The sequence below is a fragment of the Bos indicus genome, chromosome 18, assembly GCF_029378745.1.
Source record: "Bos indicus isolate NIAB-ARS_2022 breed Sahiwal x Tharparkar chromosome 18, NIAB-ARS_B.indTharparkar_mat_pri_1.0, whole genome shotgun sequence".
Taxonomy (NCBI): Eukaryota; Metazoa; Chordata; class Mammalia; order Artiodactyla; family Bovidae; genus Bos; species Bos indicus.
Window position 1 is genome coordinate 52,709,745 of NC_091777.1, and position 23,037 is coordinate 52,732,781.

The 23,037-nt window shown below is 41.5% G+C and overlaps 2 protein-coding genes across 4 annotated transcripts in view; both read left to right on the top strand.

Moving 5' to 3' along the window:
* Positions 1-703, top strand: part of LOC109572263 (zinc finger protein 227) — a 27,228-nt gene extending 26,525 nt beyond the window's left edge. For both annotated transcript variants that reach the window (XR_011561615.1, XM_070771198.1), the window contains exon 8: positions 516-703. The gene's annotated coding sequence lies outside the window, so the exon portion shown is untranslated. The remainder of the gene's footprint in view (positions 1-515) is intronic.
* Positions 704-1,959: 1,256 nt separating this feature from the next.
* The window catches only part of LOC109571750 (zinc finger protein 233-like), a 46,542-nt gene continuing 25,464 nt past the window's right edge, over positions 1,960-23,037 (top strand). The window contains exons 1-6 of one of the 2 annotated variants that reach the window (XM_070771213.1): positions 1,960-2,092; positions 5,057-5,105; positions 8,576-8,699; positions 9,493-9,585; positions 19,955-20,002; positions 21,333-21,391. In XM_070771213.1, the coding sequence (XP_070627314.1) occupies positions 2,067-2,092; positions 5,057-5,105; positions 8,576-8,699; positions 9,493-9,585; positions 19,955-20,002; positions 21,333-21,391 (399 nt within the window). In that variant the 5' untranslated portion in view covers positions 1,960-2,066. The other variant, XM_070771214.1, reaches the window with a different exon arrangement.

The following is a 23,037-nucleotide window of genomic DNA, read 5'->3' on the forward strand; positions in this document are numbered from 1 at the left end:
CTTATTCAAATTTATCAGTTCTCTCTTTCCCTTTTCTCCCTCCCTCTCCTTTTTATTTATTTTTTGATAGGTGACAGAACTAAAATCAACTTATGGGATCTTTAAAGAAAGGTCTATATTGCCTCCCATATAATTTAATTATTCACCATTTGAATATTCAGTTGTTGCTATACCAGTTACTGAAAATTTCCCTATTCCCCACTACTTTGCAGTGCCACTTTTGAAGAAAATCAGTGATTTAAATATGATTAGATAGATGTTTTGACTCTCAATTCCCTTTGACTGGTCTGCTTTTCAGTGATTCTACTAATACCACACTACTTCAACATAGCTTTGCAATGAGTCTTGGTATTTGGTAGAAGACATTTTCTCATCTTGTTCTTTTTAGGGGTGTCTTGGCAGCTTCCAGTTAGGATAATAGGAGATACAAACAGAACCCCCATGAAGTATTGTTTCTTAAAAAAAAAAAAAAAAACAAAAACTGGAATCAAACCGTTCTAACCCTTGGTTCACAGGGAAAATATGGAGAAATATTTGTGACAACATGAATGAAACTGTAGGACATAAACTAAATGAAACAAGACAAAGACACTGCATGGCATCATTTTATCTTATATGTGGAATCCAAAGGGGAAAAGTGTCAAACTTACTAGAGACAGTGAGTATAATAATGGTGGTGGCTGCCTGGGAATGTGGAGAGGTTATAAAAAGGGTACAAACTTTCAGCTTTAAGATGAGTAAGATCTAAGGATCTAATCTATAGCTTGGTGACTATAGTTGATAATGCAATATTGTATAGTTGAAATTTGCTAAGAATAGATATTAAAGGGTCTCCCTGCACCCCCAGTTAGCTATGTGATGAGGTGTTAAGTAATTCATTTGTGGGAATCCTTTTACAGTATATATAAATTCAACACATATATTAAAATTTTACTTATCAATTATACCTCATAAAGTTGAAAAAAAGGAGCTGAATTTGTTACCGTTATCTGAGCAGGATACTCCACTTTCACACCAACTTTTTGAATAATCATGGCTCAATGATTTAGACCAACCTGGAGAAAAAACATTCTGTAGTATTTATGATGGTTTTATTTGTTATGATGATTTTACAAATTGAAGGTTTGTGGCAAACCCGTGTCAAGCAAGTCTTCTGCTACCACTTTTCCAACAGCATTTTAAAATTAAGGTACATACATTATTTTTTAATACGTAATTGCATACCTTGACTACTATAGTGTAATATTGAACATTAATGGGACTCACGTTATTTGATAATTTGCTCGATTGCAGTGGTCTGGAATCTAACCTAAAATATCTCCGAGGTATGCCTGTATTCTAGGCCTTTCTTTTTCAAATTACAGTATTTCCCTCCCTTCTTGCTAATGCATCTTCTTTAATTTGCTAGAAACTCCAGCTTTCAAAAGGAGCAATTAAAGCCAACAAAAGTGGGAAACTTTGTTATTTGTTTTGTGGCTTGATCAAAGGTTACTTTTCCTTCTGGTGAGTTTTTAACATATTGGAATGACTAGGTCATGCCAAGTAAACATTGTCAGTGGTCTAAATGCATCCAGGTACAAGTAAAAAAACAATAAACCAAGTTTGAGATTCTCTCTTCGCCGTTTTTTCATGCAGCCACATTTACTTTTCAGCCACACTTATTAGTAATGTAATGAAAACAACACCCCAGACCCTCCAAAAGACAGGAAGGAAAAGAAAGATCAAGCTAAAACAGCACCTCGGTGAACTGAACAAGCTTCATTTTTCAAAGTTTCACTACTTTTGCCGAGGATTCTGGGAAGTGTAGTCCAGTGCTCCGGGTATTCAGCGCCACTTCCGTCCCCGAGGGTGGGCCTTGTTCCGGTGGGGGATTCTGGGAAGTGTAGTCTGAGAACAGCGTGCAGTCCGGGCACTTCCGCTACAGGAGTGAGAGACTTCAGTATCTTCTGAGAGGTGAGTCAGTCAGTACCTGGAGTCTGGGTCTCTTCTGATCCTGTCTGGATGTGGAATACGCAGCTGCCGCCCTCGCCTTCACCCTCGTGAAACAGAAGCAATGGAGGGCAGGGATGACGGTTTTTGTGTCTGGCGTTTGGTGAGGTTCTCGGGTCCCCTGGTTGGGGGCAAAGCGGGGTAGCGCTCTCCCAGTTTGAGAGTCTCTCAGCCCCTTGGTTTTCCTCGCCTCCCTTACCTTGGGCACGCTCTGCCATCTCTTACGGATATACTCTTCATAGAATTATCAGATTGCTCCGATTCACTTATGTAAAGAGTTAATAGTGTTACCTCCTTAGTTGGCATGTGATGAGATTCACGGGAAGCAAATGTGAAACTGCTTAGAACCGATCGCTGGCACCTGCTAAAAGTGGTCGATTGTTCAGTTTCTTCTTTCCGCGATGCTTTCAGTCCTTGAAAGCCTCTGTGAGCCCCGGGTGTTCTGAGCTCCAGCTCAGAACCTCTCTAACCTCTGCAGAAAGAGGGGTTTTCCGTGGATTCCTTTGACACCCACAGCCCTGATCTTTTTTAAAGGAAGAAGAGGGTCTCACCTCTAGCCGGTGCATGGGGATGTCCGCTGTAAGATATCCTGGGCCCGAGACACACAACTGTGTCTTTTCATTCTCCCATATTTTCTTATCTCTCCATGCCTGACCCTGATTTCTCAAAGAGAACTCACAGAGAGGAGAGAGTGAGTGACGCACGAATCCTGGTACATTGTCCCAACGTGAGGGAATTTTATCTTGCCATGTCATTTCTGCCAGGTGGGCAACAAGTTTCCTTCACTCATGAGCAGGTTTTGTCTACCAGATAAATGTTCCAATGTTTATAGAATAAATGGGAGGTTGGATGAGACCTGCTGATGAATGAGTAATAATAATCTGTTAACATAGTGAATGCCAGGTATTCTTCTACAGGCGTTATATGCATTGTGAAGTGAAGTGAAAGTTGCTCAGTTGTGTCTGAATCTTTGCAACCCCATGGAATGCAGGGTGCTAGGCTTCCCCATCCTTCACCATCTCCTGGAGTTTGCTCAAACTGATGTCCATTGAGTTGGCAATGACATCCAACCATCTAGTCCTCTGTCGTCTCCTCCTCCTCCTGCCTTCAATCTTTCCCAGCGTCAGGGTCTTTTCTAATGAGTCAGGTCTTTGCATCAAGTCGCCAAAGGATTGGAGCTTCAGTATCAATCCTTCCAATGAATATTCAGGATTGATTTCCTTTAGGATTGACTGGTTTGATCTCCTTGGAGTCCAAGGGACTCTCAAAAGAGTCTTCTCCAGCACCACCATTCAAGAGCATCAATTCTTCGCGCTCAGCCTTCTTTATGATCCAACTTTCATATCCATACATGACTACTGGAAAAACCATAGCTTTGACTATACAGACTTTTGTTGGGAATCTCATTCATCAACCTGGTTCCAACCTATCTGGGGTCTACATGCATGTTAACCACCGTCATGTAGAGCCTGGATGGGTTGGAACCAGGTTGATGACTGAGGTTCCCGAAACCCAGAGGAAAAAATTGGAAGATGCAATTTATCTTCTCTCCTCCCAATCAGGAACAGCCTCAAGATTTTACAGCTCAGAGGAACCTCTGAGACGGTCCAGCCCAATCCTTGCCTGAGAAAGTGTGTCTTCTGTCATCCTTTGATTCCATGTGCAGAGTCTATATTCTCCAACTCCCCTTTCGTTTCTCCCCAGTGACACCCTTCTGTGTGATTAGAGACCTGGAGACCAGCCCTGGAATCAGAGTTGGAGTCATGTGCTCTGTGATTATCAGTAAAGTAATTGCATGAATCCTCAGCTTTCTCTTCCATTATATGGGGAAAATAATCATCATATCATCACTTATTGAGAGCTTGTGTTATGTGCCAAGCACTGAGCCAAGCCTGTTTTCTTCCCCTGTTTTTTTAAATTTTTTTATTAAAAAAATATTTTTTAGGCTGCTATTTGTGATTTGTGGGGTTATAGTTTCCTGACCAGGGTTTGAACCTATGCCCTCTGCAGTGAAAGCACAGTCTTAACCACTGGACCACCAGGGAAGTCCTTTTTTCTATTTTTTAACTTGAGATGTAATTCACATATACTTTTTCTTACAAAATATACAACTTTTTAGTATATTCACAGGATTGTACAACCATCACCACCGTCTAGTTCCAGAACATTTTCATCACCCCCAGAAGAAACCCCATGCCCCTGAGCTGTCACCTCTCACTTGCCCCCTTCCAGCCCCTGGCAACCACTAATTGACTTTCTGTCAGGATTGACTTGCCTATTCAGGGCTATTGGACTTGCTCACTTAATCCCGAAAGCACCCTTATAAATTCAGATCTCTTGTGGCCACTACAGTATTCATTTAAGTGAGACAGACCATTGCACTTTTGTTTAAAATGAAAAAAAAAAAAAAAAAAGGAAACCTAGCAGTTGTATTTAAAAAAAATTTTTTTTTTACTTCAGTCATCATGGCAGAGGAGGATGTGCCATTGAGACTCTTCTGACTACTGGAAGAAAATTCACAAGAACTGTATTTATACCTTTCATAGAACCAGATGCTGATATCAATGAAATATCATTACAAGACCAGAAACTATTAAGTGACATAGCCAATCAGAACTATGGACTTGTTAGAAATAAGGGTGAATTTCTTAAGACAGAGCATTATACAGTCTCTGAAATCTGGATGTTATAAAAAGACTCCTTTAATGGAATGAAGGCGAAACAAAACACACTTCTAGCATTCAGGAAATTATGAAGGTTTCAGGAGCCTGTGTCAGGAACTGAGGGCAGGAAAACCAGTATCTTATGTCACAGGAGTAGCACCAGGGTTGACCTGGGACCTGTTGGCCCCAGAGTCCACTCTCATAGCCAGTACATCCCACAGCCTTTCATTTCCCCCAATACCCAGGATGAGAATGATGGCCCCGAACCCCGGGAGCCCCAAGGGACTCTTGTATGAGCTCTACTGCTTAAGGGCCAGAGAGGCTGGTGATTCACACGAAGCAGACACTTGGGCTTGGACCTATGTCTCAAGGCTTCTTTCTCCTTTGCCACTATGTCTTCCCAGGACTCTTGACTTCCCCCAGAATGGGTGGCAGAGCATGACCAAGTTCCAGGTGAGTTGAGTTTTATCTCTTAAAATTACATCTCTTTCTGCAAAGATTCTCTTTTCTTAAAGATTAGGTACATTTTTAAAAATTGAAGCGTAATTGATTTACAGTGTTGTGTTAATTTCCACTGTACAGCAGAGTATTTGCATTATGCATATGAACACATTCTTATTCAAATTCTTTTCCATTATGGTTTATCACAGGGTATTGAATATAGTTCTCTGTGCTATACAGTAGGACCTTGTTGTTTATCCATCTTATGAATAGTAGTTTGCATCTGCTAATTCCAAACTCTCAGTGCATCCCTCTTCCACCCTTTAACAATCACAAGTCTTTTCTCTATTATCATGTTTTTTTTTTTCTCTTTTATTTTCTTCTCTTCTGTTATCTTTTTTCTCTTCCATGGGAAGGATAAAGGAAGAAAACATTCCTTGTATGCCATGTACTTGCTTTTTTATGGTTATATTTTTTGCTTTTGCTTTTAGTTATTTTTTTTATTTTGTCATCTTCATTTCACAAATAATAGTACAGAAACTCAGACATCAAAAAATCTGAAAAACACAAATTACTACACTGCTTGTAAGTCAGCTATACTTTATTTACTTAAAATCATAGTCTATGATCCTTTATTTACTTAGAATCATAGTCTATGTACAGACTTCAATTTTATATTTTCACTTAATATTATCGAGTTTTTTTATGATTCAGCATTCTTTTATGTATTACCTCAGAAGGGTTTCTGTGTTTTATTTAACCATTCAGAAGTCACAGTTAAGCCTACAGACTGTTGTAACTCTGAATAAATTTGGTTTTGATTCATAACACTTTTGCTTAGGGCTTTTAAAAATGGAATATAATTTACTTACAAAAACTACACAAATCTTAAGTGTTGGGTCAATGACAGTTGTATATGCTGTTTTCAAGGTTGTGTACTTGTATTAACCCACTATCCAAAACAGAAATAAAAACTCTTATATTACCCCCAAAGTTCTCTCATGTCTCTTTCAAGTCAGTTTCTTTGACTGGGAAGCATCTCCTGTTCTGATCTGTCATCATATGATTAAATTTGTTTGTTTTCAAATTAAACATAATTAACAAAATCACACTGTATGTACTCTTGTACCTCTTTGACCCTGCATAATGTTTTTGAGATTCAGCTGTGTTGTTGCAGGTGTCAGTAATCCATTCCTTTTTATCATATTCCATTTTATGAATAGATCACAGTTTGTCCTTTTAAAAGAGATATTTGAGTTGTTTGTAGCTATAATGTATTTATTTTTAAATTTTCATAATTTATTTGTATATTATTTATTTCATTCATTAATTTATTTTTTTGCCCATAGTTTGTGGCATATGGGATCTTAATTCCCTGACCAGGGATTGAACCCAAGCCTCCTGCTAAGGGAGCATGGAGTTTTAACTACTGGACTGCCAGGGAAGGCCCTATTTGTAGCTTTTAATTATTTTGCTCTCATGATCATGCCTCACAGACCTTCTTAGGGATGTGTTTTCTTATCTCTTGGGTAAACATTTAGAAACGGAATGACTGGATTTGTAGGGTAAGTGAATATAAACTCTTTTGCAAAATACCTGTGCCATTTGACAGCACAGCAGTGGTGCATGAAATTTTCAGTGTGCCCTTCTTCTTTTCTGTCATTTGGTATTATGGATCTTGTTTCTTTAAGCCATTCTAATGAAATGATAGGCTTCCCTTGTGGCTAAGCTAGAAAAGAATCTGCTTGCAATGTGAGAGACCTGGGTTTGATCCCTGGGTTGGGAAGATCCCCTGGAGAAGGGGATCCAGTATTCTGGCTTGGAAAATTCCATGAACAGTATAGTCCATGAAGTCACAAAGAGTCAGACAAAAGTGAAGAAGAACTAAAGAGCTTCTTGATGAAAGTGAAAGAGGAGAGTGAAAAAGTTGGCTTAAAACTCAACATTCAGAAAACTAAGGTCATGGCATCCGGTCCCATCACTTCATGGCAAATAGATGGGAAAACAATGGAAACAGTGACAGACTTTATTTTCCTGGGCTCCAAAATCACTGCAGTGGTGAATGCAGCCATGAAATTAAAAGATGCTTGCTCCTTGGAAGAAAAGCTATGACCAACCTAGATAGCATATTAAAAAGCAGAGACATTACTTTACCAACAAAGGTCCATCTAGTCAAAGCTATGATTGTGAGAGTTGGTATGGATGTGAGAGTTGGACTATAAAGAAAGCTGAGCACCAAAGAATCGATGCTTTTGAACTGTGGTGTTGGAGAACACTCTTGAGAGCCCCTTGTACTCCAAGGAGATCCAACCTGTCAATCCTAAAGGAAATCAGTCCTGAATATTCATTGGAAGGGCTGATGCTGAAGCTGAAACTCCAGTACTTTGGCCACCTGATGTGAAGAACTGACTCATTGGAAAAGACCCTGATACTGGGAAAGATTGAAGGTGGGAGGAGAAGGGGATGACAGAGGATGAGATGGTTGGATGGCATCACCAATGCAATGGACAGGAGTTTGAGTAAGCTCCAGGAGCTGGTGATGGACAGGGAAGCCTGGCGTGCTGAAATCAATGGGGTCACAAAGAGTCGGACAGGACTGAGTGACTGAGCTGAATGGAATGACATCTCACCATGACTGTGATTTCTTTTTCCCTCGTGATGTTGAATACTTTTTCGTGGGTTTTCTCCTTTGTCATATCTCTTATGAAAAGCTTGCTGAAGTTGTTTGCCCATTTAAAAAAATGGCTTCTACTTTTTATTATTAAGGAGTTCTTTATATTTTCTGAGTTCAAGTCCTTTGTTATATATACATTTTGGGAGTAATTTTTTCCATTCTGTGGTTTGTCTATTTGCTTTGTTAATTGTGTCTTTTTATATCATTTGAGGTGAAATTTACATGTAATTTACATATAATAAGTGTATTTGATCAATTCTGACAAACATACCCATGTGACAACTGCCTCAGTCTAGATGTAGACCATTTTCATCACCAAAAAGGTTCCCTCATCCCCAGTTAATCCCTACCCCACATGCCTGACTATAGGCAGCAACTGATGTACTTTATGTCACTACAGACTAGATTCATCATTTCTTGAGTTTCATGTTAATGGAATTACACAGTATGTACTCTTTTTGTGTCTGGCATCATTTGTTCATTTTGAACACAGGTCAATAGTTTGCTCCTTTTTATTACTTCATTGTATTTCATTGCATATTTCACTTGATATACCACAATTGGGTTATTCATCCACCTCCTGATGTGCTTTTTTATTGTGATAAAATATACATAGCATAAAATTTACCATTTTAACCATTTTTAAATGTGCAGTTCTGTACTTTTAAGTACATTCACACTGTTGAACACATCTCCAGAACTTTTTTCTTCTTCTCAAAGTGAAATTCCATACCCATTAAACAGTGACTTCCTACCCCCCACACTCTACTGATCATAAGATTGAGGCTACATGTGTTTGGTGTTGTAGGAGGCAGTCCTTCAAGGAGGTGACTGTGACCTTCACCAAGGAGGAGCTGGGACTGCTGGACTTGGCCCAGAGGAAACTTACCCTGACATGATGCTGGAGAACTTCTGGAACCTGGTCTCCATGGGTGAGGGCTCAGGGACTCTGTCAACCCTCAAGAGTGCCTTGGTGTCAACATGTTAAGATTTTGGGGCTCTTGAAATGCTTCCTTGCATGTGGGGGCCTGAATTTCCTCCTTTTTATGGGACATCTTATTTATTCCTTGTCTGTTTCCTCAAATTGCAGTTGTAACATCTTGTGGTTTAAAGTCAGTTAGTGAATTGTATCATTATTGCATTTAATGAACTAGGACAGAAGTAGCATAGCTTTTCAGAAACTGTGTATAGTGCAACAGAAACTGTGAGTAAAAAACAGGAAAGGAGATATGATAAAAGTAGTTAATCAGGGACTTCCCTGGTGGTCCAGTGGGTAAGAGACTCTGTACTTCCAGTACAGGGGGCACAGGTTCAAGCCCCTGGTCAGGTAACTAAGATCCCATGTGCTGCAGGACACAGCCAAAAAACAAGCAAACAAAAGAACAAAGTTAACTGGCAGTTGAAATAAGCTAATCTATTTAATCATGTGAAGTAAAACTTCTGTACAATATGAAAATGAAAACGCATAAATGTTGAGATCTACAAAGCTGTAAAAGTAGAATCCTTATTTTAAAAAAAAGTAGATAATGGTTAGGACTCAGTCACTTGTTTCAGTGATGTGCATCTGTTTATTTGCGTGCCCAATCACAACAGAAGAGATATTTATTACAACAGGTCATGATCAGAATTTGGAAAAATATTGCTCAGAGTGCATGAAGATCATAGTATTGGAATTAAAAATTTTGTTTTTATTCACCTTACACATGTATGGTTACTTTGTCACAGGATATCAACCCTTCACGTTAGATATAATACTCCATTTGGGGAGAGAAGAGCAGCTTTGGGTGATGGAGCCAGAAACCCGAGATGAGTGTTCAGGTGAGAACCATGCAGATCTGAGCCCTTGCAGCTCACAGAGAGTGGTGTTAAGTGGGTCTCACTGTCCGCTCCTCCTGCAGACAGCTCACGAGTGGAGGATAAAGTGGTGTGATGAAAGGATTATTTCAGAACACAGTTCATCTTCTGATGAATGTCTAACTTTAGTTTCTATGTACCTAATTAGTCATCTGTTGCTGTATGACAAATTATTCTTAAATTTCTCAGCTTAAAACTATAGACATCACAGTTCCTGTGCATCAAAATTCTGGGGCAGCCTCGCTCACGATCTCGTAAGATCTCAAGTCTGCCAGAGCTGCAGTCCTTTGAGGGCTTGATGGGCCTGAAGGACGTGCTTCCAAGATGGGGTCATTCACAGAGTTGTTGGTAGGAGGCCTCATTTCTACCCTGGCTTGACAGGAGAGGAGGCCTTAGTTCATTGGCAAACAGCCCTCTCCCTGAATGTTCTCAAAACACTAGTTCCTTTTTAAAAATTTAATTTTATTCATTCATTTATTTATTTTTAGGCCATGACATGCAGCATGTGGGATCTTAGTTACCCAACCAACAGATTGAACTGATACCCACTGCATTGAGAATGCAGAGTTTTAACCACTGGGTTTGAGAACTAGTTTTCCCAAGGTACTTGCACTCAAAGGAGTAGAAGGCAGAAACTACAGTGTCTTTTATGGGATAATCTTGGAAGTGATCACCAGCACTTCTGCCGTATCCTATTGGCTTCGCAGACCAATCCTGATAGGTTGTGGAGGGGACATCAATAGGATGTTCATATTAGGAAGCAGGGATCATTTGAGGCTGTTTTGTGTGCTAGCTACCACAGCATCTATTGGTATATGCTGATGCATATCTACAAAACCTGGAAGATAATATTAGCCATTCAGGCTTTTCAGAAAATCCAGCCAAATTGAGCTGCAATAATTATCATAGTATTTTTTTTTATTGCCATAAGATGCGTCAGCTAAGGGAATAAGTTTTCTAGTTTTTTTCCCCAGTTATAATGTTCATTAGTTGAATATTATATATTCAGACATCATTGAAATAAAGAAGAACTCTCTCAAATCTAGCTTATGTATTGTGCTTGTGCTCAGTCATCTCCAACTCTTTGTGACCCCATGGACGTGGCCTTCTGAGCTCCTCTGCCCATGGGATTTCCCAGGCAAGAATACTGGAGTGGGTTGCCATTTCCTACTCCAGGGGATTTTCCCAACCCAGGGATCAAACCCACATCTCTTGCATCTCCTGCACTGGCAGGAGGATTCATTCCCACTGTGCCACCTGGGAAGCCCAGCTTATGTATTAACATGTGCATTTAGTGGCTAAATTAAGGAAAATAAAGTTATCATCTCATGGGTTCATTATCAGGACAGAAGCGATGTCTCCCTTTGCAAATATATTCTTTTCACTCTTGCTGAGAACATCCCGTGCTCTGTAGCACTGTATTTCTCTTTTGACCTCATCTATAAGCCTCGGCATATTAGTTCCTTTTTAAAAATTTAATTTTATTCATTCATTTATTTATTTTTAGGCCATGACATGCAGCATGTGGGATCTTAGTTACCCAACCAACAGATTGAACTGATACCCACTGCATTGAGAATGCAGAGTTTTAACCACTGGACCACCAGGGAAGTCCCATCAGCATACTTCTAAATGAGTCCCATTATTACTTCTTTGTTTCCATAGGCATGATAAAACTAAGAATCCAGCTGAACAATGCATTGGTTGAATAGGATCTCCCAACACAGTCGACCTGTGAAATATCTTATATCCCTGAACTTGTCCTCACTTTCATCTCTGAATTTTTTATCCTTCTAGGACACAGGAATCAAAATGAATTCAAGAAATAGGACTAATACACATTTTGCATGAAGGCCTTATGTGCAGGCAGATATGGAAGCAATTTACAAATAAATTAACCAGAACTCAGGACTCAATAATAGGTCTACAAATCAACAAGTCCAAATTACTAAAACAAGTTGATTCCTCCTGTTGGGTGCAGGCAGGAGAATATGCTGAGGTTGCTGAAGATGAGAACTGTGTGGGAAAGCTTCAAGGGAAGAGTTCCAATAGTGTCAACAATCAATAGCTTCAAATTCAGACCTCCTGAGATTTCTGGATGAAAATGAATCTGAGAGAGTCAGAATTATCAGAGTAGGTATCAGCTGCTGCTAAGTCACTTCAGTAGTGTCCGACTCTGTGCGACCCCATAGATGGAAGCCCACCAGGCTCCCCTGTCCCTGGGATTCTCCAGGCAAGAACACTGGAGTGGGTTGCCATTTCCTTCTCCAATGCATAAAAGTGAAAAGTGAAAGGGAAGTCACTCAGTCGTGTCTGACTCTTAGTGACCCCATGGACTGCAGCATACCAGGCTCCTCCGTCCATGGCATTTTCCAGGCAAGAGTACTGGAGTGGGGTGCCATTGCCTTCTCTGAGGTATCAGCAAATTGACATAAAAAATAAACTGTGGCCATGTGATCATTGCATCATGAGAATGATCTCTCATCACATGGTGATCAGGAAGTACCCAAAAGCAACATGGCATTTGGCCACAATAATTGTGGAAAAGACTTTGTGAGGAACACATCCCAGCATAGCATCATCCACTCAGAAGGTCAGACCTCTGATGAGAATGGAAAAGGCATCAACCTTGTCTCTGATCTTGAACTTCAGCAGCAGCTGCAAGAAGGAGAGGAGCCCGGTATGTATAGTGAGTATGGGAAGGGCTTGAATCAGAGCTCACATATGCAAACCCACCAGAGAGCCAACCCAGGCGAGAAACCCTACAATGTCAGGTATGTGCTGAGTGCTTCAATCAGAACTCCTCCCTTCCTGCTGCTGAGCCCATTCACCCCAGGGTGGATGTGTATAGATGTGGCCAGTATAGGAAGGGCTTCAGTCATGTGTTAGACCTCAACAGTTGCTGTGTGGACAACACTGAAGAGAAATCTTGGAAATGTGAGCTGTGTGGTAAAGGCTTCAATAAGATATCACAACTTCAAGCCCATCAAACAGCCTACCCTCAAGACAAAACATCCAAATAAAACACATGTGACAGGATGTTCAGCCAGAGCTGTGGTCCTCTTCAAAAGTTCACACTGGAGAGAAACCACATAAATGTGAGGTATGTGGGAAAGACCAGTAAGGCCTCAAACCTTTAAGCCCATCAGAATCCACACCGGGGAGAAACCCTACAAATGTGATGTGTTTGATAAGAACTTCAGCTGGAATTTCCATCTTCAGGGCCATCAGAGAGTCCACACAGGAGAGAAGCCCTACAAATGTGATATGTGTGGCAAGGACTTCAGTCAGATTTCCCATCTTCAGGCCCATCAGAGAGTCCACATGAGGGAGAAACCCTACAGATGTGATTTGTGTGGGAAAGGCTTCAGTCAAAACTCACATATTCAAGACCACCAGTGGGTCCACACCTGAGAGAAACCCTACATGTGTGATGTGTGTGGGAAGGGTTTCAGTTGGAGCCCACATCTTCAAGCCCATCAGAGAGTCCATACAGGGGAGAAACCCTAGAAATGTGAAGAATGTGGGAAAGGCTTCATCTGGAACTGATACCTTCATGTTCATCTGCGTATCCACACAGGAGAGAAACCCTTTAAGTACAGCATGTGTGGGAAGAGCTTCAGTCAGACCTCCCATCTTCATTGGAGGGTCCATACAGGAGAGAAACCCTACAAATGTTTTGACTGTGGTAAGGGCTTTAGCAAGAGTTCTTGTCTTCGGGTTCATCAGAGAGTCCATAATAGTGATCAGTCCAGTACACTTGTGTGTACAAGTGTGATAAAAATTTCTTCAGAACCTAGACATGACATTTTTATCAGAAAACCTGCACAGCAGGGGCTAGTTATAAAATGTTGTATTTTAAGAATTCAAGAGGGAGCTGTATTTTTTACAGTCATCTGAATTCCAATGAGGAGACCTATTTGTATGAGTATGGCTGGTGTGTCCAACAGAGACCAAAATGTCACAATTTTCAAGAAAATACACAGCAGTGAAAACCTATAAGGATGGTGCAGTGGGTTTCAATCAGAACTTTCACATTCAATAGAATCTACATAGGGGAGGCTTTACAATTAGAAGTACTCTCAGGACTTTAGCAAAAGTATAATGATGGACACAACAAAATCCATGTCCACTGGAATGTAGGTTCCATAGGGGCAGGAAATCTACTTGCTGCTATACAGCCATGACCTGGCACCAGTGCCAAACATAGCAGGTGCCCTGGAATTTGTATCACTCGAAGGATAGGAAAACCTACTATAAATAGGACAAACATTTGAAAATTTTAGTGCACTCAATCCCAGTTAATCACAATAAATTGTACTAGGAAAAGGATTCTTAGAAGAGGCCTTAAACATTAATTCAAAGAAATGATCATTTAATAAAGATACGTAAAATGATGCAATCTGCAATTTGAATGTTAGATTTTTTCCATTGCATTCTGTCCTGCTTAGCTTCACTTTACAGGCAGAAAAGGACCCAAGTTTTTATCTTACCAGTTAAGACTTTCTCTGGACAGTGTACCATCAGTCATATGTAGTGTAAGTTTCATTATTTTTCTTGTATTGGGTCCTTGGTGACCAGACTAAACAGAGAAAGTTGGTTTTCTTTCCATAAAATTTTGTGGCAAAGAGTGTACAAAAGGGGGAAACATTAAAACATGCATTCTAGATGCTGCACTAAGCTATTAAGGCAGAATGTTTTGAACACCACTCTGTACCTCTCAGATGCTTTCAAGTTTGCTTGGTTGAACAGTTTACTCAAGTGTACATTTACTGGAGGCTTTCCACTATTGTTTTATTGAAATATAGTTAATTTACAATGTTGTATTACTCTCAAGTGTTCAGCAAAGTGATTTATGTATATATTGGTATATTCTTTTTCAGATTCTTTTCCCCTATAGGTTATTACAAGATATTGAGTAGAGTTCCCTGTGCTATATAGTAGAACCTTGTTGTTCTCACAGTTTCTTCTGGGCCTTACCTTCCAGGACACTGGATACTTTAATTCTATTCTATCTCAAATTTCATGTTACTGAAGAAATCCAGGGCCATCACCAGACCCTGGAGTGGGCTGCTCAGAGCTCCTGGTGGTTTATAACCACTAGGATGTTCTCAATTGCAAGAAACAGGAAACTCAACTCAAACTAGCTGAGACAAAAAGGAGGATTATGTACCTAATTCCAAATCTTTTTCAGATAATCCCAACATCTGAATTGGTATTGATGTCTGTTAATTGTTTTTTCTCATTCAAGTTCTGATTGTTCTGGTTCTTGGTATGATGAGTGATTTTTGTTGTTGTTGTATACTGGATACTTGGGGTATGCTGCTGCAAGACTTTGGGTCTTTTGTGGCAGGAAACCTGTTTAGGTGTAGTACACAGTTCTAAGGGCTTCCCAAGTGACTCAGCAGTAAAGAATCCACCTGCAGTGCAGGAGCCACATGAGACGTGGGTTCAGTCCCTGGGTCAGGAAGATCCTATGGAGGAGGGAATGGCAACCCATCCCAGTATTCTTCCCTGAGAAATCCCACGGACAGAGGAGCCTGCTGGGCTATATTCCATTGGGTTGCAAAGAGTCGGACATGACCGAAGCAACTTAGCACACACACACATGCCAGGTCTTAGTTGTGGCATGTGGGATCTACTTCCCTGACCAGGAGTTGAACCCAGGGCCCTTGCATTGGAAATGTGGAGTCTTATCCAATGGAACACCAGGGAAGCATTTCCCCAAATTCAGTTTAAGTGATATTCCTCAAGTCTTCTTAGTTTACACCCAGGATGGAGGATTTACTGTGAATAGGGGTAGAAAGAGCTCCAGAGAGATCAAATACCTTCATAGAGTCCATGAGGAGGAGAAGCCCTACAAGTGCTGTGTGTGTGGAAAGGATATTGCGTAGAGCTGAGTTTTCACACTCATCTGAGGGTTCTTTCAGTAGATGAATCCTATAAGTGTAATGAGTGAAACAGCCATGAAGGTGATGAGTGGAGTAAAGGTTGCTTTGGAATTTAGATCTTTGTGTCCATCTCAGAACCCACGAGCTTCCCCGATGGCACTAGTGGTAAAGAACCCACCTGCCAATGCAGGAGATGCACGAGAAGTGGGTTCAATCCCTGAGTCAGGGAGATTCCCTGGAGGAGGGCATGGCAACCTACTCAAGTACTCTTGCCTGGAGAATTCCATGAACAGAGGAACTTGGGGGCTACAGTCCATGGGATCTTAAAAGAGTCCAACATGACTGAAGTGACTTAGCACATACACATGCACAGAACCCATGAGAGGCTCCAGGCGTATGAAAAAGATATTAAGGACTTCAAGTGAAACTCATACCTTTTTATTCAGCAGAGGTGCATGAGGAAAAGAAAACCATGTGTATGTGAAGAGTTTATTGCTTTTTTTTTTTTTTGAGTTTATTGCTTTTAATAACAGTTCAGACCTCACTCATCAGAGCCTGCACAAGAGGACAGAAATTCTATGCATATGGTCAGTACTTGACTTGTCAGGGTTCAATAGAGAAACAGATGCCACTCTGTATATTCCAGGCATGAATGCTTTGTGTGTGTGTCTCGGGGGCGGGGGGGAGGGGGGTTGGTAGTAGGGTTTTTGTTTTTTTTTGCCCTGCCATGTGGCATGTGGGATCTTAGTTCCCTGACCAGGATCAAACCTGTGCCCCCTCCAGTGGAAGCTCAGAGTCCTAACCACTGGACTGCCAGAAAATTCCCATGGAGTGTTCATTTTGCTTGGAGTATAGTTGATTTGCAATGTTGTGTTAGTTTCTGCAGGCACACATGCTTTTAATGCAAGCAATAAGAGGCATACACACTTTTGGCAGAGTTGAGGGAATGGTGGTCAGGCAAGCCAACGGCAGCCTGCAGCACCAAGTTAGGCTCTCAAGAGCTTTCTCTCTCTTTTTTAAAATTTTTATTTTATTTACTTATTTTTGGCTGTGCTGGCTCTTTGTTGTTGGGCGGGCTTTCTCCAGTTGTTGGGTGGGGGCTGCTCTCTAGTTGTGGTGCTTGGGCTTCTCACTGTAGTGGCTTCTCTTGTTTGCAGAGCACGGGCTCTAGAGCACAGCCTCGATAGTTGTGACATATGGGCTTAGTTGCTCTTTGGCATGTGGGATCTTTCCAGACTAGGGATTGAACCCAAGTGTCCTGCATTGCTCACAGATTTCTTTACCATCTGAGCCACCAGAGAAGCCCAGGAAACCCCTCTAGAGGGACCCTAAACTGTGACAAAACAGCACAAACAGTTCAATTCAGTCGCTCAGTCGTGTCCGACTCTGAAACCCTATGAATCGCAGCAAGTCAGGCCTCCCTGTCCATCACCAACTCCCAGAGTTCACTCAAACTCATGTCCATCGAGTCAGTGATGCCATCCAGCCATCTCATCCTCTGTTGTCCCCTTCTCCTCCTGTCCCCAATCCCTCCCAGCATCAGGGTCTTTTCCAATGAGTCATCTCTTTGCATCAGGTGGCCAAAGTATTGGAGTTTCAGCTTCAGCATCAGTCCTTCAAATGAACACCCAGGACTGATCTCTTTTTAGGTTGGACTGGTTGGATCTCCTTGCAGTCCAAGGGACTCTCAAGAGTCTTCTCCAGCACCACAGTTCAAAAGCAATAATTCTTTGGCACTCAGCTTTCTTCACAGTCCAACTCTCATATCCATACATGACCACTGGAAAAACCATAGCCTTGACTAGACAGACCTTTGTTAGCAAAGTAAAATCTCTACTTTTCAATATGCTATCTTGGTTAGTCATAACTTTCCTTCCAAGGAGTAAGCGTCTTTTAATTTCATGGCTGCAGTCACCATCTGCAGTGATTTTGGAGCCCCCCCAAAATAAACTAACACTGTTTCCCCATTTAATTCCCATGAAGTGATGGGACCAGATGCCATGATCTTAGTTTTCTGAATGTGGAGCTTTAAGCCAACTTTTTCACTCTCCACTTTCACTTTCATCAAGAGGCTTTTGAGTTCCTCTTCACTTTCTGCCATAAGGGTGGTGTCATCTGCATATCTGAGGTGATTGATATTTCTCCCGGCAATCTTGATTCCAGCTTGTGCTTCCTCCAGCCCAGCACTTCTCATGATGTACTCTGCATATAAGTTAAATAAGCAGGGTGACAATATACAGCCTTGATGTACTCCTTTTCCTATTTGGAACCAGTATGTTGTTCCATGTCCAGTTCTAACTGTTGCTTCCTGACCTGCATACAGGTTTCTCAAGAGGCAGGTCAGGTGGTCTGGTATTCCCATCTCTTTCAGAATTTTCCACAGTTTATTGTGATCCACACAGTCAAAGGCTTTGGCATAGTCAATAAAGCAGACATGTTTTTCTGGAACTCTGTCACTTTTTCCATGATCCAGCGGATGTTGGCAATTTGATCTCTGGTTCCTCTGCCTTTTCTAAAACCAGCTTGAACATCTGGAAGTTCACGGTTCACGTACTGCTGAATCCTGGCTTGGAGAATTTTGAGCATTACTTTACTAGCGTGTGAGATGAGGGCAATTGTGCAGTAGTTTGAGCATTCTTTGGCATTGCCTTTCTTTGGGATTGGAATGAAAACTGACCTTTTCCAGTCCTGTGGCCACTGCTGAGTTTTCCAAATTTGCTGGCATATTGAGTGCAGCACTTTCACAGCATCATCTTTCAGGATTTGAAGTAGCTCAACTAGAATTCCATCACCTCCACTAGCTTTGTTCCTAGTGATGCTTTCTAAGGCCCACTTGACTTCACATTCCAGGATGTCTGGCTCTAGGTGAGTGATCACACCATCATGATTATCTGGGTTGTACAGACAGAACTGACCCTTATTTGGTCCAATGAGTTTTTCCAATTAAACATCCAGAATTGCCAGATCTCTGTGTGGCCCCCAGATACAAGGCAGAAGGCATCTGATAATCCTGGAGGCAGAGAGAGGAAATCAGGAATTGGAACGGGATGCTCCTTCAAGGAAGGATAGACACTAACAAGAATAGGCATCCCCGATAGCTCAGTGGTAAAGAATCCACCTGACAATGCAGGAGATGCCGGTGGTGCAGGTTCAATCCCTGGGTCGGGAAGATCCCCTGCAGAAAGGCATGGTGACCCACTGCAGTATTCTTGCCTGGGGAATCCCATGAACAGAGGAGCCGGTGGGTTACAGTCCATGGGGTCACATAGAGTTGATCACGACTGAGCATGAGTACTAACAAGAATAGGGAACACGTCTAAATGTTTACCACGTGCCTACCACAGATCCATGTTTCATGTATAGTCACTGTGTTATGCCTCCTGAAGACCTAGTGAGGAGGTTATGATTTTCTTCCTTTTACCCAGGTGAAGCACAGAGAGGTAGCAAGTCACTATCAAAACCTCAAACAGGGACTTACCTGGTGGTCCAGTGGTTGAGGCACCACCTTCCAATGCAGGGGGTGCAGGTTCCATCCCTGGTCAGGGAACTAAGATCCCACCTGCTGCGTGGTGCAGCCAAACACACACACACACACACACCCCTCAAAGTTATGGCTCCAGGAAACGGCCCCCCCCCTACACACACACACATCCCCCTCAAAGTTATGGCTCCAGAAACCACACACACACCCCTGAAAATTATGATCGCATGTCAGCAGGAGCTTTCCCCTTTTCCGTGTGTCTGTCCTCTACCCTTTGTGGTTGACTGAGTTCGTGCCCCCTAAAGATGTCCTGACCCCCAAGAACCTGTACATATGTTCCCTTATGTGGCAAGAGGGACGTTGCAGGTGTAATTAATGTCTGGAGATGGGGAGAGGAGCTCGGATGATCCAGGTGGGCCCAATGTAATCACGAGCGTCTTAGAAGAGGCGGGCCGGCTGTCAGAAAATAGCAGGCACCTGGCTTTAAAGATGGCGGAAGGGACCGCGCGCATCGTCAAGCTGGAAGAGGTGAGAGACGGAGCTTTCCACAGAGCCGCCACGAAGACCCAGCCCTGCACGCACCTTGATGTTAGCCTTACTCGCTTCCGACTTCCAACCTCCAGAACTGTAAGAGAATGCATTTGTGTTGTTTGCCCCTGAGTTTGTACTAATTTTCTACAGCAGCCGTAGGAAACGAATCCACTCCTGGACTGTCCTTTCCTGATTCCACGAGAATCCCCGCTTCTCGTCTGTACTTGTCTTTAGAGCAGCCTGATGATGAGGTGAAGAGCACAGGTTCTTGAGTCAGAAGTGGATTCAGTAACTACCCCTTTAGTTGTAGTTTATTTGCTCAGTCGTGTCCCACTCTTTGAGACCCCATGGACTGTAGTCCACCAGGCTCCTCTGTCCATGGAATTTTCCAGGCAAGAATACTGGAGTGAATTGACATTTTCTTCTCCAGGGAATCTTCTTGACCCAGGGATCATACCAGCGTCTCCTGCATTGGCAGGTGGGTTCTTTACCACTGAGCCACTAGGGAAGCCCATATATGTTTTTAAATTTCCATGAGGTTTTTTACAGATCCCAAAAACAAAAAACCTGGGTTCATTCCCAACCACTGCCACTTGCCAGCTGTAACACCCGGGTATCTTGGTCTCTTTGAACTTCAGCATTCCTATCTGTTAAATTGGAGCAATGGTCATCCCATTAGTTGGTCATCTCATTAGTTGTTGAGAATTTAATGTGCCAGGCCCTGAGGCTCACAGAACCTCCAAAATGACTACATGGGTTGGGTTTTTGTCATCGCTGCTCAAGTAGTATTAAAACAGAGACTCACAGGGACTTCCCTGGTGGCCCAGTGGTTGAGACTCTGCCTTCCAGTGCAGGGGGTGCAGGTTAACTCCCTGGTCAGGGAATTAAGACTCCATCACATACTGTGGGATGGGACCCGAAAAGCAGTTAAAAGAAACAGTGAAATAGAGACTGGCTTCACAAAGAAAATTGACCAGCAATGATTTGGGTTTTTGTTGTTGTTGTTTAGTCGCCCAGATGTGTCTGACTCTTTTGCGACTCTATAGACTGTAACCCACCAGGCTCCTCTGTCCTTGGGATTTCCTGAGGAAGAATACTGGAGTGGGTTGCCATTTCCTTCTTCTAGGGGATCTTTCCTACTCAGGGATTGAACCCACTTCTCCTGCATTGCAGGTTGGTTCTTTACCACTGAGCCACCAGGGAAGCCTGGTTCCTTTTTTAATTATGAATATAAAATAACTAGGCAACAGATAAGTAGCGCTCAGAATTTTACACTTTTCAAGATAACAGTCTGATGTTCAGGTGTTTGACAAGCTCTTTGACAAAGATGGCTTTACCGTGCAGCATAGCATCAGCTTCTGTGCAGTGGCCAGGAAAGGAAGGGTCCCTGAGGGAACGTGAGAACAGCTTTTCACCTGCCCACATGTTGAATCCTCACAACTATCTTGAGAGGTAGGCTCTGTTGGAGTCCTCAACTAGCAGATGGCGAATTAATGTAAGCACAAGTTACTTGACCAGTGAGTAGCCTGGCCATGACTTGAACTCGGGCATTTTGGATCCAGCACCAAAATACATTCTATTGCCTCCCTACCCATGTTTCCCAGGATAGTACAGCCAGCCTGGGTTCTCTGGGGACCAGCTGCTGACCATGATGGTGCTCAGCCAAGGTGAATTAGTGGCAGCTGGACCCCAGCCCACACTTGGCTCACCAAGGCATGTGGGGCCACGTCTGCTCTGTAGGAGGGGCACCTTCTTGTAATTTTCACAAAGATGCCAAACAGGCTTTCTCTCATCATGTCTTTTTCTAGCTCTGTCTTCTCATGACTCTGCCCTTCCCCAGAGGAAGGAGAAAACAACCAAGTTCCAGGTGAGTTGTTTTCTCATGTCTTGTTTTGTAATGTGTGGCCGTGTCTTTTCTGATTTCTGGAAGTATGAAATATGATACTGAATATTTAGTACTTGTGATGTGCCAGGCATTTGCCTTTTATGGTGCAATTTCATTTATAGTTTTTGCTTGTTCTTGTTTGTTTCCCAAATAATAGTATAAAGGTGAATTTAAAAGTTTCTGCATTACTACTTCATTACAAACCAGTTTTCTGACTTGAATTTTATTTACTTGTTATTGAAGTTGATCTTACAATATTGTGTCTTAGATGTATAGCAAAGTGACTCAGTTACACATATATTTATATATCTGTATTCTGTTTTCAAAATTCTTCTCTGTTATAGTTTATTATAAGATACTGAATATGGTTCCATGTACCATACAGAAAATACTGCTCTTTATCTATTTTATATGTGGTAGTGTGCTTCTCTTAATCCCATACTCCCAATGTATCTCTCCTCTAAGCCAGTTGTTTTCAGCGCTCTTTAAAAAAAAAAAAAGGCATTCATCCTTTCAACCATGAAATTTTTGCATGTGTTTATGTTCCTGGATATGTTCCAGTGTCTCCTAGTTTATGAGAACTTGACTAGAATTTGTATCCTACTGTTGTGTGAAAATTGTAAAAAATTTAATTCTGTAGAATTAGTTCATAGTGCTGTCTCAGCTCTACTATGTTCTCTGTATATTCATTCTATTAATTTTTTGAGTGTTTGCTATTGAAACTAACCAAATATCTTAATTTATCCACTTAAATAATTGTAATGTATTTTTGGTTGTTGTTTGGTTGCTGAGTTATGTATAGTGGAACTATATGTAACCTTGTTCTGTATTTTCCAAGTTACTTGTATCTCCCAAGTAAATGTGTTGTTATACTTTCATAATTTAAAAAAGAAAACATAGGCATTCGTGATAATATTTGCAATAATAGAAAAAGTGATTTTGAAGAGTGCTGTCTTTGCCTACTTTTTATAACTGCTTAATTGAGCTATAATTCACATACTGTGTAATACACCCACTTAAAATGTAACATTCAGTAGTTTTTCATATATTCACGGATATGTGCACCTATCACCACAGTTAATCTTGGAGCATTTTCATCACCTCAAAAGAAACACTGTACCCTTTAGTTACTGCACCCCCAAACCCCTCATGAAAATGGATCCTATAATATATAGTCTTTTTGTGACTGAGTTGCTGGATAGGGTGTAATGTTTTCAGTTTGATATGGTGTAATGTTTTCAGGGTTTATCCATGTGTGACATGTATCACTACTCCATCCTTTTTTGTGACCGAATAATATTCTGTTTATGCTATAGTACATTTTGTTGATCTACTCATCCATTTGGATTGTTTCCACCTTCTGACTGCTGTATATAATGCTACTGTAAACCTCTATACATGTTTTTGTGTGAATATGTTTTCATTTGTCTGGGACATTTCTCTTTAGAAGTGGAATTACTGGGTCATCTAGTAACTATGTTCAAATGTTTGGGAAACTGCCAGACTGTTTTCCAAAGTGGTTGCACCATTTTACGATCCTAATAGCAATGTTTGATGGTTCCAATTTCTCCACATCTTTCCCGACACTTATTGCTTGTGGATTTTTTTATTTTTTCATTCTGGCGATC